The 16,519-nt window shown below is 37.8% G+C and overlaps 2 protein-coding genes across 2 annotated transcripts in view; both read left to right on the plus strand.

The window, feature by feature from the left end:
• Positions 1-6: 6 nt before the first annotated feature.
• Positions 7-9,669, plus strand: LOC104909253 (inorganic pyrophosphatase 2, mitochondrial; the record flags this gene model as incomplete). Its single annotated transcript, XM_010709878.1, has 5 exons — positions 7-141; positions 1,931-2,016; positions 3,475-3,544; positions 8,432-8,471; positions 9,494-9,669. Coding segments are annotated over 5 exons (366 nt in total), but the record flags the coding sequence as incomplete, so codon positions are not given.
• A 6,761-nt stretch (positions 9,670-16,430) lies between these two features.
• LOC100544649 (inorganic pyrophosphatase 2, mitochondrial-like) overlaps positions 16,431-16,519 on the plus strand; it is a 39,227-nt gene continuing 39,138 nt past the window's right edge. The window contains exon 1 of the mRNA XM_010709790.2: positions 16,431-16,434. Within this exon, the coding sequence (XP_010708092.2) occupies positions 16,431-16,434 (4 nt within the window). The remainder of the gene's footprint in view (positions 16,435-16,519) is intronic.

Genomic DNA, 16,519 nt, shown 5'->3' on the forward strand with positions numbered 1-16,519 from the left:
TTTTAACCTGCAGATATTGATGATGTCAGGAAGCACAAACCAGGTTACCTTGAAGCTACGATTGACTGGTTCCGGTGTTATAAAGTCCCTGATGGTAAACTGGAAAATCAGTTCGCTTTTAATGGAGAATTTAAAGACAAGGTGAAGATAATCCAAAGTTAAAGTTGGATTTTTCTGTGACCTCTTTGTTACATTCTAGAATTGTTGGAATTGGAAAGAGAGAGGAGCAGTAACAAAAAGAATTTTTAAATGAAGGTATTCAAATAGGAATAAGTAATGTTTACTATCTTTCACTTTATTCAGAGAAAATTCATTTGATATGAGAGGAAGTCTGTAGAAAGCATTCAGTCCCAGCCCTGATATGACTTACACATACGTGTGTAGGTTTGTATTGCTTGTCACAGCTTTTTCATTCTGTTTGTCAGAGAAATGAACAGATTGTCTTTTCAGATATTTTTTCAGTCTTGATTGATAAATTTTCCTGACATTTTTCAAGGCTGTGTAGTTCAAGGTAGGCAATAGATTGCGGATTTTCTCATATTTGATATTTGCTCAAGGTATAGGTTTTTCTGGATAATTCTGTCTATGAACATTTGAGCTGTTTTTGGCTTCAAGGCTAAAAAATATTTTGACCTTTTTTAGAAAAAAATGAAAGATTGTTTAGACATCCTATAGGAAAAAATGGCCAGAGTTTGAAAGGAGAATGGGCCTGGGAGCAGACCTTGCTGAATAAAATGCCTAGATTTTTCCAGAGGAAATCACATGTGATCTGAGTAAAAATGCTTTTCAATGTACTGTACGCTCTGCAGACTTTTTTTTTGCAAAGAATCATAGGTTTCTAATGAATGATGTTCATGTGACAGCGAGTTCAGCCTGCAGTGTGCTATCAAAGTTGTAAAATGCCTTTTAACCAGCACAGATAGCTTTGTGCATTCTGTCTGTTTAAAGAGATGCTCCGACCCCCCTCTACACTAAAGCTGTCTTTTAAATCAATCAAATGTAGAGTTGTAAGGATGGATAACGTGATCTCTCACTTGTTCTCCCAGGAGCTACTCTTTCAAATTTTCCTGCTCTGTAATTCTACTGTAGCGACAGTTTAATGGGGGTATATCCCTGTCAGGCCATCAGAGTTCAGGCTCGAGGCTCTAAATGCCCTGACATAGCTGGTTTGGAGCACTTGAATAATTCTCTAGCATTTCTAGAGACCCAGGATGTGGTGAGGCAGCCATGGCTGCGCTCCAGCAGCTCTGGTGAAGTTCACAGTGTTCCAGTGGCATTTTGCCAAGTCACTCCTTGTTAGGAAGTGTGTGTTCTGTTGGCAGATTTTTGTTACTCGGTCTAGATATCATCATCTGAACACTGAGGGCTTTTAAAAAAAAGTTTAAGACTTTTTAATTCCCCCTTCCCCTCCTCATATTACTTTGGTTTTTAAACAAACAAAAATTGTTAAGCAGCCGACAAAGTTACGTTGTGTGTCGCAAATGCTTAAGCGTACGGTTGGGCAATTAATGAAGTAAATGCACATTTTGCCACTGGAGAGTAAACCTTAACTCTGACCCTGATGTGCACACATAACAGAAGAGTCATATCTCACACACTTTGTCCCATTTAGGACCTGGTATGATTTTCTGCAGCTGTAGGTGTCTGTTTAACATCTAGTGCTGACTTTGTTTTTTCATGCAGCTTTCCTGTTTTCTGGCTGCAGACTGAGGAAAAGTCCTGAATATGTTGCCAGTGTGTTTGACAGATAGCGAAGCTCAGTTTTTTCATAAAAAATGCTGTTATATTTCCCAGAAATTTAATGAGGCCTCAAAGGAGGTCCCTTAAAATAATACATGAGCCAGTGTGTCTTAATAAACTAGTTCTATGTCTTTTTTTTTTCTGTTTAATAACCTTTTAAATCATAACATTTTTCCTTGATGTAAACTAGGATTTTGCTGTTGAAATTATTAAATCTACCCATGAATACTGGAAAGCTTTGCTTCATAAAAAAACGGAAGGAGGTACTGTTAAATGGTAAGTACCCAGCCACATCTTTTTTTCTTTTTTTCTTTGCATTGTGCTAGGGCTGTTGGTATTCTGCATGTGGCAGCTGTGCCTCAAATGCTTGAATTTTATTTTGAGGTGGCAAAAGTACCTGTGGTTTTGATTGATAATTGACTATCATTGACTAGTTGCACCTTGTACGATAATGATTAACTGGCTGTAAGTGATTCTAGAAATTTTTTTGTTATGTCAAAGTGACATAGATGATTTAAACTTACTAATAATGACTCTGGAGGGTTTGATATCATTTTGGGAGATTCACGCAATCCCATGCAGATCTTGCCAGTGTTTGTTCTGTCTTTCGGTGCTGTATAGTTGTGATGTTCTTTTGCAGCTTCAGATTCCATAATTTTATCTAGTTGTTCTCTGAACTGCCACATCATGGCTCATTACCCCCCTTTGACCTCATCTAAATTAAACTGAACTACATTAAGCTTTCCAAGCTGGCTTGTGTTGGCATTTCTGGCACCAGTGGCCTAGAATAGTGGAGAGCTATTGGACTGGTGATTTTCAAGGGCTGTGGATTACCTTTAACTAAACCAGAGGGCAAAGGCTGTGGGGGAGGCTGTGTCCTCTTGTACTTTGTTGGCAAAATGTGACTCTTGAGTGGCTGAGCACTTAACACGTGTTGGTAGTTCTGCTATAGGACTACAAGAATATTACAGGAAATAGTCAGACTTTGAGTCCTGATTGTTTCAGGGCCACTTTGAACTTCTTGTTGATGTAGTTTAAAAATAACTAAAAACTCAGTCTTGCTTTGAGAATTAATGCCATTTGTTAAGACCCTAAAAACTCATGACCAAACTCATTTCTGCTATGAACAGATACATATTCATAGTCTGCAGAGAAACTTGTCTGAAAAATAGTTGGCCCCGAAGTTGTGTCTGCATTATGGAAGTACTGATATCTGCTGCTTTATGTAAAAGCAGAGTTTTGACCTGCTTTTTGTTTTAATTCTCCTTGCTGTATGCTGCAGGCAGTTTACTGTAATATACGAGTGGCTTGCTGTAGAATTTGGCCATCCTTTAAAGCACAAGAGACAAGGGGTGATTCATGCCATCACTGCTAGCCATCTAGGTGGTGTTCAGCTCCCTGTAGAAATGCCAGTTTCTCTGTTGACTTTTCAAGGGGATTTAGTTTATTAACTGCAGTCCTCTGAACTGTACCCAAGTGAGCTGCCAGAAGTGTGAGTACTGCTTATATTAGTGTAGAATTTATAGCCTAAAAAAACCCAAACCCAGAGAAACTCTCATTCCCTTCCAGTGTTACTTGTTACTTTGCATTTTTGGCTTCCTCATTTCATGAGCAATACATTTCTGAGCTCTGTATGTATGTGAAGATGTTTTGTTTTTTTTTTCCATAGGTACTAATTGTGCGTTGTTTCTTTTCCATTGATTGATAAAACACTTTTTAATCTTTATTTTTCAGCACAAATGTTCTGGTGAGTGGCAGCCCTTTTTGTTGCAGTGAGGAGGAGGCCCGATCAATTGTGCAGTCGGTGAGGACAGTTCTTACTTTATTTCACCCTTTTTAAAAAGTAATAAATAGAAAAAAAAAAAAAACACTCGGTGCTCCAAAACTGAGATAAAATACCTAAACTGATGTGGTCCCTAATTAAATAAAAAAATTAAGGTATTAATTGAAAGAAGAAACACAAATGTTGTGGGGTAAGTGTAAGCATCATAACAGAAAGCTTCTATTGCAGTGCTTCAGTTGCATTTTTCTGGCAGGTTCATTACTGTTCTGATGTGTTGGTTTTTCCTTTTGATCCTGGATAGCAAGATGGACTGCTATTTGTATCTAGCCCACTGTCTTCTCTGTCTCCCCTGTTGCCAGGAGTTACCACCCAGTGTTAGAGCTCATTGACTAGCTGACTGTAGTCCCTAATCGCTAAAGGGATCCTTTGTTTGTCTACTTGCATAATTGAGTGCGTTGCTGTAAAAGAAGGGAGTGCTTTTCTGAATGTTTTGTGAAGAATGCCTGTCATATTTTGCAAATTAACATAAAATTAAAACATGCAGGTTTCCTGTTCAGGCGAGGAAAATGTCCTGCAGGTCTGATACTTTTCATGTGCAAATGCTAGCGGAGGAGAATTTCTTCTACTTTAAAATATGCTGTTTTGGATGCTGGAATTTAAACAAAGTTTCAGAAATTAAACGGAGAAAAATACCTCCAAGTATTGCTTTTAAAAAAATCATTATTATTTTACATACACTATGAATGTGTCAGTGCTTGTGGCAAGTGTTTTGCTTATATGCATAACTGCTTGGGTAGCTAACTGACTCGGGCTGTGCACAGTCAGTATTTTGCCCAAGTAGTCACAGCAGTGGTGGAAGTTCAGATGTCAAAGGACATTATGTCCACTGTCTGTGCTGGTAACATTCCAACACAATTTCTGCTAGAATGTTGTCCTCAGTGCCTTTTTATCTTAAACAAGATGATCAGGTGCAGAAAAGTCAGCTTAAGTCACAAAGAAGTATCAAAACTTGTTCATGTCACATGCTTTCACCATTTCCTTGAAAATACCTTTACGTACTTGCACTTGTATGTGTGTTTGGGTCCATGTTGATTAATGGGACTTTGAGTTTTAAATTAAAGAAAAATTGATTTTGGACTTCAGACATTTAAGATATGTCAGTCACAGCTGTCAGAAAGTATTTGCCTTTTTTATATTTTGAAATTTACAAATCATATTTTGAGGGCATTGAAATGCAACTCAGATTTCAAGTTCAAATGTACTCTTGGTTTGAATGGTGTCAGACCTTTTCTTTCAAGTTCTGTGCTACTTGTACTTTTGAATTGAGGGACTAAATAATTATCTGTCTAAAACAGCAATATTCACTAGTTAATTAATCACCAAATAATTATTTTTCCTGTTTTGTCTCTTTTGGTTTTGTTTTGCATTTTGCTTTTTTGTTGTTGTTTTTTTTTTTTAATGGGAAGGGAGGCAATATTAAGTCCCATTTATAAAACAAATCTCTGTATCAAATTCTAACATCTTCCTTGTTTTGCACACTTGCCTTTTTATCAAATGTTATCATTTCCAGCCCTTCTGTGTCTGGCATTTTCTTTAAGTGATATTGTTTTCTTGAAGTTATCACAAACTTCATCGTTCAGTTAGAGTTCATTCTAAGCATTTTAATTGGCTTTGTAGGCTACCATCTCTTACTGCTTTTTTTCAGATGGGGAAAATAGAAGCAGTTCTATTTTGAATGCTGTTGTTACCGCATGCAATTTCCAGTCTGCAGTAACTAAGAAAAGCACAAACGCTCTTTAAGTAAGAATGGTGTACAGTCAAGCTCAGAATGCAAGCAGGGAAGCTGACTTGCACATTTTAAGCAGATATCCTTTTGTCTGGTACACTGTACTGCCCACTTTGGTTGTCAGGCACTCATGTCTTTCACACAAAAGTGAAAGTACGTGAGTGTTGGCTGCAGAATTTTAATGGCTGTGGTAGTTTTAAATGAAAGCCGCCTGTGTCTGGCTTGGGGTTTGGGGTTTTTTGTTTGTTTGCTTGTTTTTTCTGATTGTGTTTTTTTGTTTGTTTGTTTGTTTCAACTGAAAGCAGATACATTTTCCTTCTAATTTATGTTCATTTACTAACTTCTGGGCAATAGCAGAAGAGCAAAAGCGGAGGTAGAGATTTTATCTGCAAGTACAGTAAGAAACTTATTTTGGCTTTTGCAAAATTTCTGAGCTTATTTTTGCACTGAGAGTTTTTTCCCTACACTTCTGCTTCTGCACTATGGAGTTTCTGAATGGGATATTTGCCTTAAGTCAGATGTTTTGAATGTTAAGCAAAAAAAGAAATTTCAACACTCAATATTATTGTAAAACAGGTGGGTTTTTTTGTTTTTTTTTTTGTAAGCAGAACTGTAGCTAAGATACAAAACAAATCCTTAAGAAGTGCTTACCAAATCATGCTGTAATGAGAATATCATGTATTTTTGCTGGGATAATTCCCAAGATCATCTCATTCAAATCGATAGGATTTGTTTTGCTGATATTTGACCTTCCATTATTTTACAGATATGGGACTAGAATGGTTTGAATTTAGGGAATTTTTGTTCTGCTTAGCTAGTTTACAGATAGGGAGCTGTCATTTGTACTGATGGCAAATTAGGAATAACTGCAGCTGCTGAAGTTGCCATGTCCAGTCAATTCCGAAGAGATCGGAAGATGATATGTGCATGTGGGACCACGTACAGAATGTTTGAACCAGCCAGAATTATACTGTCCCCCTGCAACTACAAGCCCACTTGGGTAGTAACACTCCAGGTGATTAAAATTTCTGCTGTTTCTTAACATCTGAAAATTGTTTCATCTTTCTCAGCTTCAGTGTTAGTACATGTTGAAAACTAAACCCAGGAGGAACAGAGCTTTGTAGCTGAACGTGTTAGGTCTAAGATGTACTGTTTATTTCAGGCTTTTAAGTGTTGCCATCTGTAAAACTGACCGGGACAGCCAAACCTTTGTTTAACATTAATCCTGAGAACTGCTTGCTCACTTGCTTTGAAAAGGAGCCACTGAGGACTTTTGAAGCTGGAAAATCTCCAAGGCAATCTATATATAGTTGGTAGTGCAGTTTCTCAGACTTATCACATAATTCCTCCCTTATAATGCTGGAGAGAAAATGAACTAAGATCACTCTGCTGGATGAGGTATCTTTTGATTAAAATGCAGAAAAATGTCTTACATTTGACTTTTCCTTAATTTAGAAAAACCTCCAATGGTGTTTGGATATGTGTATTTACTAATATGTTTGGAGTAATTTAGATCTAACCAGGAAAGCCTATCAACCACCTGTCTTGTAGTTCTTTTCTCTCTGAGCAGTCTTTTCCATTTGGGACTTCAGAGAAGCAGAATTTTCAGTTTAGTGCCAGGTTGTGACCCAGAGAGTTGAGCGTGGAGAGGTGATATCCTAAACAAAATGACACAGAGTGGTTGGGCTAAAAGGGACTGCTTGGGATCATCTAATCCAAGCCCCTTGCTTTAAGCAGGGTCATCTGAAGCAATGTCTCCGATTAAAGGGATATTCTGTAGCGAAGAGGTTCTTGATTCAGTGTAATAAATTTTTGACCTGTTCTTGGTGGGAAGGTGCCAAGTACTTGTCTTAAACTTTCTGAGCAATTGCTGCAGAAGTGGCAAGCATCTGCTTCTAGATGGTGACCACTGGTTCTCCCTGCCTTGTGGAAAAAAAAAAGGTAGTGGTCTGTTGATAAGGTCAGCACATCCTTTCAGACCTGTCATGTAACCTCTCTGTGCACATATTAACCCCGAGTAAAGCAGGAGAAAGAATGCTGCTTTTTCCCTTTCCTCCTCAGAGACTTTGACTTGCTGTTGAGCAGAGCAAGCCCTGCTCCTGCTTGGAGACAGTCAGGCCTGTGAACTCAGTTTGAGTGCTGCCCTGTGCTCAGCCCACCTGCACTGCCTGCGGGTCAGCCTGCCTGCAGAATGCTGCAAGGCTTTCACTGATGTCTTCGCATGCTGCTACAAAGGCAGGAAGTTCCACCTAGCAATGCAGATGATATGTTGCAGCTTTGTTCTCCTGAGGCTTCAAACTTAAAGCTCTGAGGTGCTCTTTGCTGCATGGTTCAGCCAAGTCAGTAGTCCTGGGGTTGTGTGTTTGGGTAGGTCTTTTTGGAACAGGCTTGTACCATGTCAGTTGCCAATGTCCTCCTTTTGTTTTGTACTCTAATTGTGTATGGGGGGGAGTGAATGTTGCAGTATTCCTTATTCTGAGATGCTGTTTCTTCCACATCAGTCAGACTTGCCCGTTTGTGAGGAGCTGAGGGATGATGGACAGAGAATTGTTACCGTAAGAGTGGCTTGCATCCTCATTGTGAGCAAGGTGCTTCCAGCTGGTGTTAAAACCAGCTTTAATGTCATCCCTTAAGTAGTAGGATAAGACATGCTGTGTAATACTGTGATTGAAGAGTGTATCCAGCTTTGAAATGAACCTGGAGTGACAGACCTATATTTTAAAACAATTTGTCCCTCTGCACAGAACTGACTCCTCTGTCAAAATGTAGTTGTAAGAGTATGATTACGTATTTATTTTAAAATGTTTGCCTACCTGTAATACGAACTGTGTATGTGTGTGCATATACACATATCCTCTTATATGTACCTCATAATGAAATGTACAAATGTATAATAACGTCATTGGAAAGGCATTTTTATTCTGTAGCATGTAAATGGAAAATCCTGTTATCTTCTAAGACAATGTAGTAGAATAGATATATACTAGAGATGGCATTAGTCTGTCACTCATTATTTTGCCTGTTTTGTCATTTATTGTTACCTCTTGGCTTCAGCAGTAAAATAGCTTTGTGTGTTATCTGTCAAACAAAACACTGACAGTGTTTTTTTGTTGTTGTTTTAGGCACCAGTGCCTGCGAATGGAGATTCTGTTTGCCCAGAAGGTATATTCTTTTCCCCAAATACCATATAATTACTCTAATGATTTGCTTTAAAAATTAACTTAAAAACCCCCCTATTGAAAAAGGTGTTTTTGTCCACATAAGCATGACGAATATCGTTTTGTCAGACTGTGATGCTTGTCCTCTGTTAAATAGAACATGGGCAGCAATTTCTGAGTTGTTTGTGGGAGATTGCTTTTAAGGGTGAATGAAAGTATAGTTCACATAGATGAGAAGACTAAATATTTTTTCATCTCTCTGATCATGGAAGATAGATGCATGACATTTATTCTTTCTAAAGGAGAAAGGTTGCTTTGCCTTACGTTTTTGTTGCCCTTCACAGTAGCTAACTAATCGGATAAACAACCTCTTTTCTTAAAAGTGATGCAACCACGCTTCTCAAGTGTAATTTTTAAAGACAAAATTCTTTTTACTTTTGGCTGGTTTTCATGTTAATGGAACGTGTTTTTAGTCGAGAAATAAAAGCAAATTCTAGATTTTCATTTTTGTTAACTATTAAAAAAAAAAGAGAGAGAGATTTTTCTCCTGGCAGGAGCTACAGACAAGACATGCACTTTTTGAGATGGAAGGAAGCACTAAGAGAAACTTAGCCGTGAGTCAAGTTCCAAATTGTTTGCAAAGTAACATCTGTGTAGTCTGTGTCATGGGAAAGCAAGTTGCATTCAATCTGCCCTTATATGGCTTGCCAATAAATAGCTTTTATTTACTGGAGTTTTGCATCTCAGGTCGTTGACAAACAGCTGAACGTAATCTTTGATTTTTTTCCAAGGATGGTCATGTCAATATGTTAAGAGTTGTTTCAAAATTATTTCAGGCAAACTGCTAAAGTGAACAGATAACATTTTGAGGACAAACTTTACGTAGACTAGGGATAGAGCTTGCCCAGAAGTATTGTTATGAGAGAGGAGATTATTGGAGGAACAGAATGTTGTTTTTTTTAAGTGTTTGTTTCAGGCTGGTTGTATAGAATTAATGTCATTCTTGATGTGTATTTTTTGTTTTAGTTGATTCCTGGTACTTTTTTCCACGTGATCATTGAAGTGTTCTGAAGCCACATCTTCAAATCTTAAGTCATCTCATTTTTGAAGAGAGGCACTAATGGTTGGGTTCCCGTTGAGACAACTTTTCAAACTATGTAAACCTTTGATCATGTAAATAAATGCTGACATTATGAAGTTAATGTTTCCTTTCTATGTCTGTCTTTGTGAAGGGTGGAGCAAAGGGAAGAGGAGGACTTGCTTGCATGTTTGTTTCTGAATCGTAGACCTCCAGGATTGTTCTGATCCGCTCATGACATGTAATGTCAAATGAGATAGGAGATAAGTTGGCTTCAACTTTGCTCTCCAGATTTTGGAATAATCCAGTCATTGGGTGCGTAGAAGACTGTGTTAAATGATATCTCGGGCTTGTCTGGCCACCCTGTCTGTAATCCTTTTCAAGCAGACAATAATCTTTATGTAATAGGCTTAGCGGTTTACCATGTTCTTTAAAATGCAGCTGTGCTTAGTTTCCTCAGTTGTATTCATTTTTGTGCCCAGTTGTCTCTGCTTGCTTCACAGAGTTATGGGCTGAGTAGATTTGCTTTTACAAAAACAAATACAACTGTACTGAGTAATTCAGCTAGGAAGGGCTAATGAATGCTATAACAATTGAAGCAAGGATGCACATGTGCTCTGTGTGCTGCATCCTGTTTTTGATAAGTTATGTGTTTCATCACACAGGAAGGACTTTCCTTATGGAAAGCTTCCATTTTTAGAATTGTGTATGCCTGAAGGCTTATGATAGTTCCTCGTGTTCCTCGTGCAGTGGGACAAGATTAATAAATTGTGTAGAACTGAGCTTTGTTTTTTTGTGGTAAAAATATCTGCTGTATTTTTTTTTACTGCAGTGTTCTATCTGGCCTATGGCACTGTTAAATATACCGGGTTTAGATGTATGAGAAATGCAGCATAAACCTCAGATACTAAGAACTTCTCCTTTTTTACAGTTACCTTTGAAGTACCAATTAATTATACTTTGTGTTACACTTCAGAATTCCAAGCATACAGCACCGTACCTACAGATATAACGGCCTTTTTTCTTTTCCTTTATTTTTTCTTAATTGAGTAAAGGTTGCCCTGTCTTGGTTTATGTTCTGCCTTTCACTGTGAAATTATTCTGGTCACAGGTAAGTTCTTCTAGAGTGCAAAACAGCTGCTGTGTGTAGCTATATGGTGGTATGTCTAGGACTTGTCCTGCCAAGTGCTTAGGGACAGCTCGACAATGCAGAGCACTGTGTAAAATCAAATTACTTTCCCTATCTGTTGCTCATTGCTGTTTTCTTCTGATTTTTGAGACATCAAATGAAAATTTGTACATGTGAATAGCAGGTGTTGATTACAAACTTATCCATGCTGAACTATCAGTGATAGATCAGAAGTTAGTACATTTTTTACCATAAATAATTTTAGTGGTGTTTTTCAATTTATAGCTGTACTAATGGCATGTGATGAGGAATTAAGCAGAAATAAATCTGTAGGACAGATTAGACTTTGTGCAAGAAACTAACAGTAGAGAGTGGTTGGGCAAATGAACAATTTAAATGGCCAGAAATGTCCAGTACTATCATAAATTGGAAAACATTAAAATGCTTATTTCATAAGGAGTGTATAAACAGATGACTGTCTTGTCCTCAGACCACTTTCAACGTCTGCTTTCATATGTTTTCTGCAGATTTTTCCCAAGTGGAATAGAAGGACATACAGTTAGGTGTAACCTCACTGCTAAAACGTACCAAATGTCACTGATGTAGGATTCAGAAATGAAATGTTCTGAAACAGGCGTGGAAAGAATGTCTGCGAATAAGAGTATATAATGTATATAATTCTTCCAAGAGTTACTTTGCATCTCCAATGTTTTTTTCTTTCCCTTTTGGAGAGAAAGCAGAATTACTTTTTACTTTTTAAACACTGCTCTGAAGGTTTTTTTTTTTTACATGTGTAAATCATTAGGTATCTTTTACTGACCTGGAGCCCATGTTTAGTCCACCCAGTGAAGAACAGGGCTGGAGTTTTATTTAAAGAGAAATAATGCATGTTACTTTTTAAAGAGGGAAAATAATAGGGTTGTGTGAAAACAATATGCTTTTGTCACTGTTGAGATGTTATTTTCATATTTGTAGTAACAACAGACATCTTCTGAAAATCCACAGAAGAATAGAAAGTAATTCTGAAGTGCGTCTGGGAGATCTGTGTACAGACATTATGTGAGGACAGTGCCTAGCCACAGCTTATCTGTGGTTGCTATTTGTATTAACACTTGAGGGTTGTGGCATGAAGTGCTCCTAAACTGACCCAAGCACTAATTTGTGCTTCCATTTCCTTTGGCTGAGATTGAACTTTTTAATGGATTTTATTTCCAATTTTAATTAAATGACAAGGCAAAAACAGCTTTGGGTTAGTAGAGGGAAGAGTTGTTTTTCTGCCTTTCCCATAAAATTTGAGGTGATTTCTTACCAGACTTGATAACCTTGGTTCACGCCCTGAGGATGAGAGGTCAGGGATTTAGAGAACAAAGAGGTGGAACATTAGCTGGAGGAGAACAGAAGGGGAAAGCTCATTCTAGAAGGCGCAGGCAAGTGCAGGTAGGTAGAGAATAAATCATGAAAGAGGAGTGACTGAAATGAAATGCTTTAAAACAATTTTTCCTAAATATTGCAGCAGTACTTAATGCTGATTTCATGTGTGGGGAGAGATTAATAGGATGTATTTGCCAAGGAAGAAGAACATTTACCTCCAGCGTAGAAGTTGGAATTGCATCTCTGAAGTGCCTAGAAGTAGGACTTCAATCTTTGGTTCCCTGAGTGTGAGAAAACAGTAGAAGGCAACAATTGTAATTATTGTTGAATTCACTTTCTAACAGTCTTTTGGGTTGTGCAGGGATGACCTGGGTGCTTAGCAAAGGTTGAATGACTTGTCCACATGCAGTCTTTGATTCCTCACGGCCTGCTTTTCTGTGCAGTTGTATGCTGGATGTATGCAGTCTTTCTTCTAAAATCTACAGATTGCATCTGGAGGGCAGACAAAAAAAAAAAGCCGAGATCTTTGCAGTGGATTACCACTTTGTGATTATTTACTTTCTTTGTTGGCTTATTAATTTATTACTAATTCTTGTGACAAAAGCTTTTAAATGTTCTGGAGCTTCAGGGTGAGCTCAGGTAGTGTTGCATGTCGTAGTCATAATTGATTTAATTCATTGTAATTCAACCAATCTAACCAGTGATTTATTATGCTTAGTCAGAAGTAAGGTTTTTGATGATGATTTTGGCTGCTGTAAGGGTCAAAAATGGATTATCTTTTGTAAGGGAAAATGTAGAAGCCAGAAAGGCTTGCACTACTTTGTGCAGAAAGGGTATGTCTTGTGTGCTGCTTGTTAGCTTTTTCCCCTAGAACATCCTCATAAGACTTGTAGATTATTTACAGATGTCACCACATTTAATAGTAACTTTTTTATTTATTGTCTTTGCAAGAGCATGTACTTGCATTGCTCAGGTATCACAACACAAATGCAAATTTGCTCATTCCATTTTATTCCTTCCTGTTGTTTGCTTCTATATACGCATTAATGCTTGCCTGGAAAATATGAGTTGTTTTTTTTTCCAGAAATGAGAATATGTTCAGACCTGAAGATCCTAGGTTTGTGTGCTGATAGATCACTGAATGGTCTCTTCAGCTTCTCTTTCAGAGTGAAGAGAGTAAGTGCAGTTACCGAAATGTCTATACTTTATCAACTTTGTACTCTTTTATTGATGCATATATCAGGCATCAGAATGTTATGAAGCTGGTTTATCTACCCTGTGTATCTGTCTATCTGTCTGCTATCAACTGCTATTATATCATCTGCAGTTTTATGTGTATTTTTAGTAAGCGTTTTCTATTTCAAAATTAAATATGTTGAAGAGTAGACACCTATCCATTATCAGAAGCCTGGGTTGGAATCTGAAGAATTAACTTCAGGTACCACTTTTCCTTAGTGTATCTTTTGGGCTTGAACAGACCACATAGTCTTTATGGTATCTGTAAAATGAACAGGAAAATTTCATCTCCAAGAGGTTACATTTTTACCAAACAGACCTGGACACTTCTCCAGTATTGAGAGCAATTCCTACCAATGCCAAGGAAACTGTAGGGCACATTCAGCTTTGTTCGCAGTGAGATTAGCTATGCTGACACAGTTTCTGAAGGACTTGATGAAGATGTGGTTTTTGCTGGTCAGGCTCATCTGCCTGGGTTGTTTGATGGTGTAATTATCCTAAGAGTGAAAAGAGCATAAATGGTGGGAAAGTTTTCAAGGTGTAAAGTGGCATCTTGGTCTTCTGAATTGTATGGGAGACTAGGCACAATTCATAAGCAGGTCTTTAAGTCCTCAATGGCCTATGTGTGGTGTGTCTGGAGCACAAAAAAAACAATTTCAAAATGTAATGTGTGACCACCTGGGAGTTCTGAACTTTTTAACTTTAAATCATAGGAGGCCTGGGGGCAAAGCTGGTTTAAAAGTCAAAGTGAAAATATCCTGTTAGTGTTTGCTATTTAGAAGTCCTGCTATATGGTGAGAAATCATGTCTAATAGAGCGGTGTTGGCAGCCTGCATTCCCTGGAGAGCTGAGGTGAGAGGGAAGGCACAATCTGGTTAAGACAGAGTTCCACTGGCAGGGACTGTTCAATGAAACTTGCTTTTTGCCTCTCATTACTGTGTTGCTTTAACTGGATTACATACACCTTTTATGTGATAATTTGGGAATCAAGAATTTAGGAATTCCTGGCATTTTAGTTGGATGGTTTTATGTCTCAGCTAAATCACATAAACCTCTCTCTTTCTCTCTGTCTTTAAAAACGGGGACAGTGTGTGTTTATGTTACGGTAATGTTGTGGGCATTAGTTGCTTGAAAACTTTTAACACCAAGGAAGCCTTATTATTAACAGATGTCCCTCTAATCCCATAGGTTGGCAGAGCAAAGCTTCTAAGCATTCAGATGAGGAATTCTGGAATCCAGTCAAAGCAAGTTTCTGTAGCTGAGAGTGTGTGAAAGAGAAATCTTGCAAGAGAAAAGGAGTTGAGCAGAGTAGCTAAGTAAGGTTCATTGTAAAGTGCACATGAAAAAGTAATAGCTGATAGTGAAAGCAGGAGAAGAGCAGAATGGAGGGACCCAAATGGGGAAAAGGAAATAGCATCTGTTGTGCTAATGCTGAAAATAATTTGAGCTTCATGTTTCTGTGGAACAGAACAGTTCATCAGAACTGCAAATTACATACAGTTGTTATTTTCTGATTCTGATATTCTGCTTTATAAAAGCAGCTCTCTCAATGTGCTTAGCTGTCTTTCTTGAGCTGGAATGGCTTGTGGGACCACTAACTGAAATGCAAATGAACCTTACAAGTCTATTTTCAATTCATGCTTCTTGGAAGAAGTGACACAATTCTTGAAAATACCGTAATGATGTTTCTGTGACATGCAAGCTCTTTATTATATACGTAGTATAGCTAATTTGAATCATACCAATAAGCTCAAGGCCTGAAAGTGTAATGTATGCAAGTTGCACTGCATGTGATATTTTTCACTGAATGGTCTTGTGATCTCATGTGAAAACAAAAGTTATTTTTTGAGAGAAGGGAAAAAAGCAAAGGGAGGGGGGAGGGGTAAAGTGCTCTTTACCAGAAAGAGACCAAGCTAAATGCAGCAGTTAATGAATGTATGTGCAACAGTTCTTAAAACTTCAGCATTTTTTTCTTTTGACTTAAAAGCCTGGACCCTTTCTAAATATAGATTTATTCAAAATAAGTTCAGCAAAAACTATTTCTGATGATTAGTTACATAGTGGATAGAAGTAGCTGACTCATTTTCAGTCTTCTTCCATGATGATCAGTTTTTACTCTCTGAATCTTGGATGTAAATTTTCGATTGTAACTTTTCCTATTAAAAAAAACCCTCATTTTTAAAGGTTTCATTCTGAAACAGCATTGTACTGAAGTCTTCTGACCAATCAAAAGACAGAGAACTCAGAGAACTCCTTACAAAAATAGGAAGCTGTTTTTCTTGATTTAAAATATGCTCTTTTTCAGAATATGAGTAACAAAAAAAGCTTATTTTGTAACCGTAACCATTTTCTATATCTAGTAGAACTGGTAATTATGATCAGAGCTAATTATAGTTGGTACTTTACATATATGTAGCACCTCAAAGAGATAATACTGTTAAGTAGAAAATGCAGATAAAAACTGGGAGAAGAACTAAATGCTGTTCCTGCTGTGCTGTTGAGAGAACTTGTGGAGCCCTGAACCTTGGTGGGTTAACCAGGGACAGTACCTTACATGTGGGGGAGATGAATTTCTCTGAGGCTTATCCTGACCTCTCAGGCTGTGTCATATAATGGCATGGCGTTATTGTCTGATGAAATGGTATATTATTTGGAGCAGCAGCGGCTGTAACACAAAACAGTTGTTTAAGCAGGACTAAAGTTTAATTGATAGATTTAGCATACCTTAAATATTAAAAACATAGGATAGAGTGGGACATTAAATCTACACTGCTGTGTATTAATGTCTCGCTTGTCTAAGCACCAGATGTTACTAAGGCCCAGAAAATTAAGCCTTGTATTCACAAAGGAGAGAGAAGTATATAAAAGCACAACTCACCTTGAGGAAGGACTTTTCCCTGGACAAAAAACTGCCGTTTGTGTCCTGGCAGCTGAATCCTAGAGCTTCCATGAATGAGGCCAGCCAAGATGTATTTCTCTAATGTGCAGCCAAACTGTGAAGAATTACTCCCTTCTGTGAGTTAAGCTAATGTTCCTTGATTGTTTTTGCAAACTGTTTGAACTGGCATTTGGAGATTACTGACCTACCCTACATTAATGCAAAATACTTAAAGCAGTTGATGGAGGACTGTCACCTTACACCTGGTGCCATGGGTAAGAGGTTAAAATTCTTTGTTACCTGGAGAAACTTGTGCATGTAATACAGACCTATAGAGGCCGGTCTTTCTGCTTACTTCCA

This window comes from Meleagris gallopavo, chromosome 4, assembly GCF_000146605.3.
Source record: "Meleagris gallopavo isolate NT-WF06-2002-E0010 breed Aviagen turkey brand Nicholas breeding stock chromosome 4, Turkey_5.1, whole genome shotgun sequence".
Taxonomy (NCBI): Eukaryota; Metazoa; Chordata; class Aves; order Galliformes; family Phasianidae; genus Meleagris; species Meleagris gallopavo.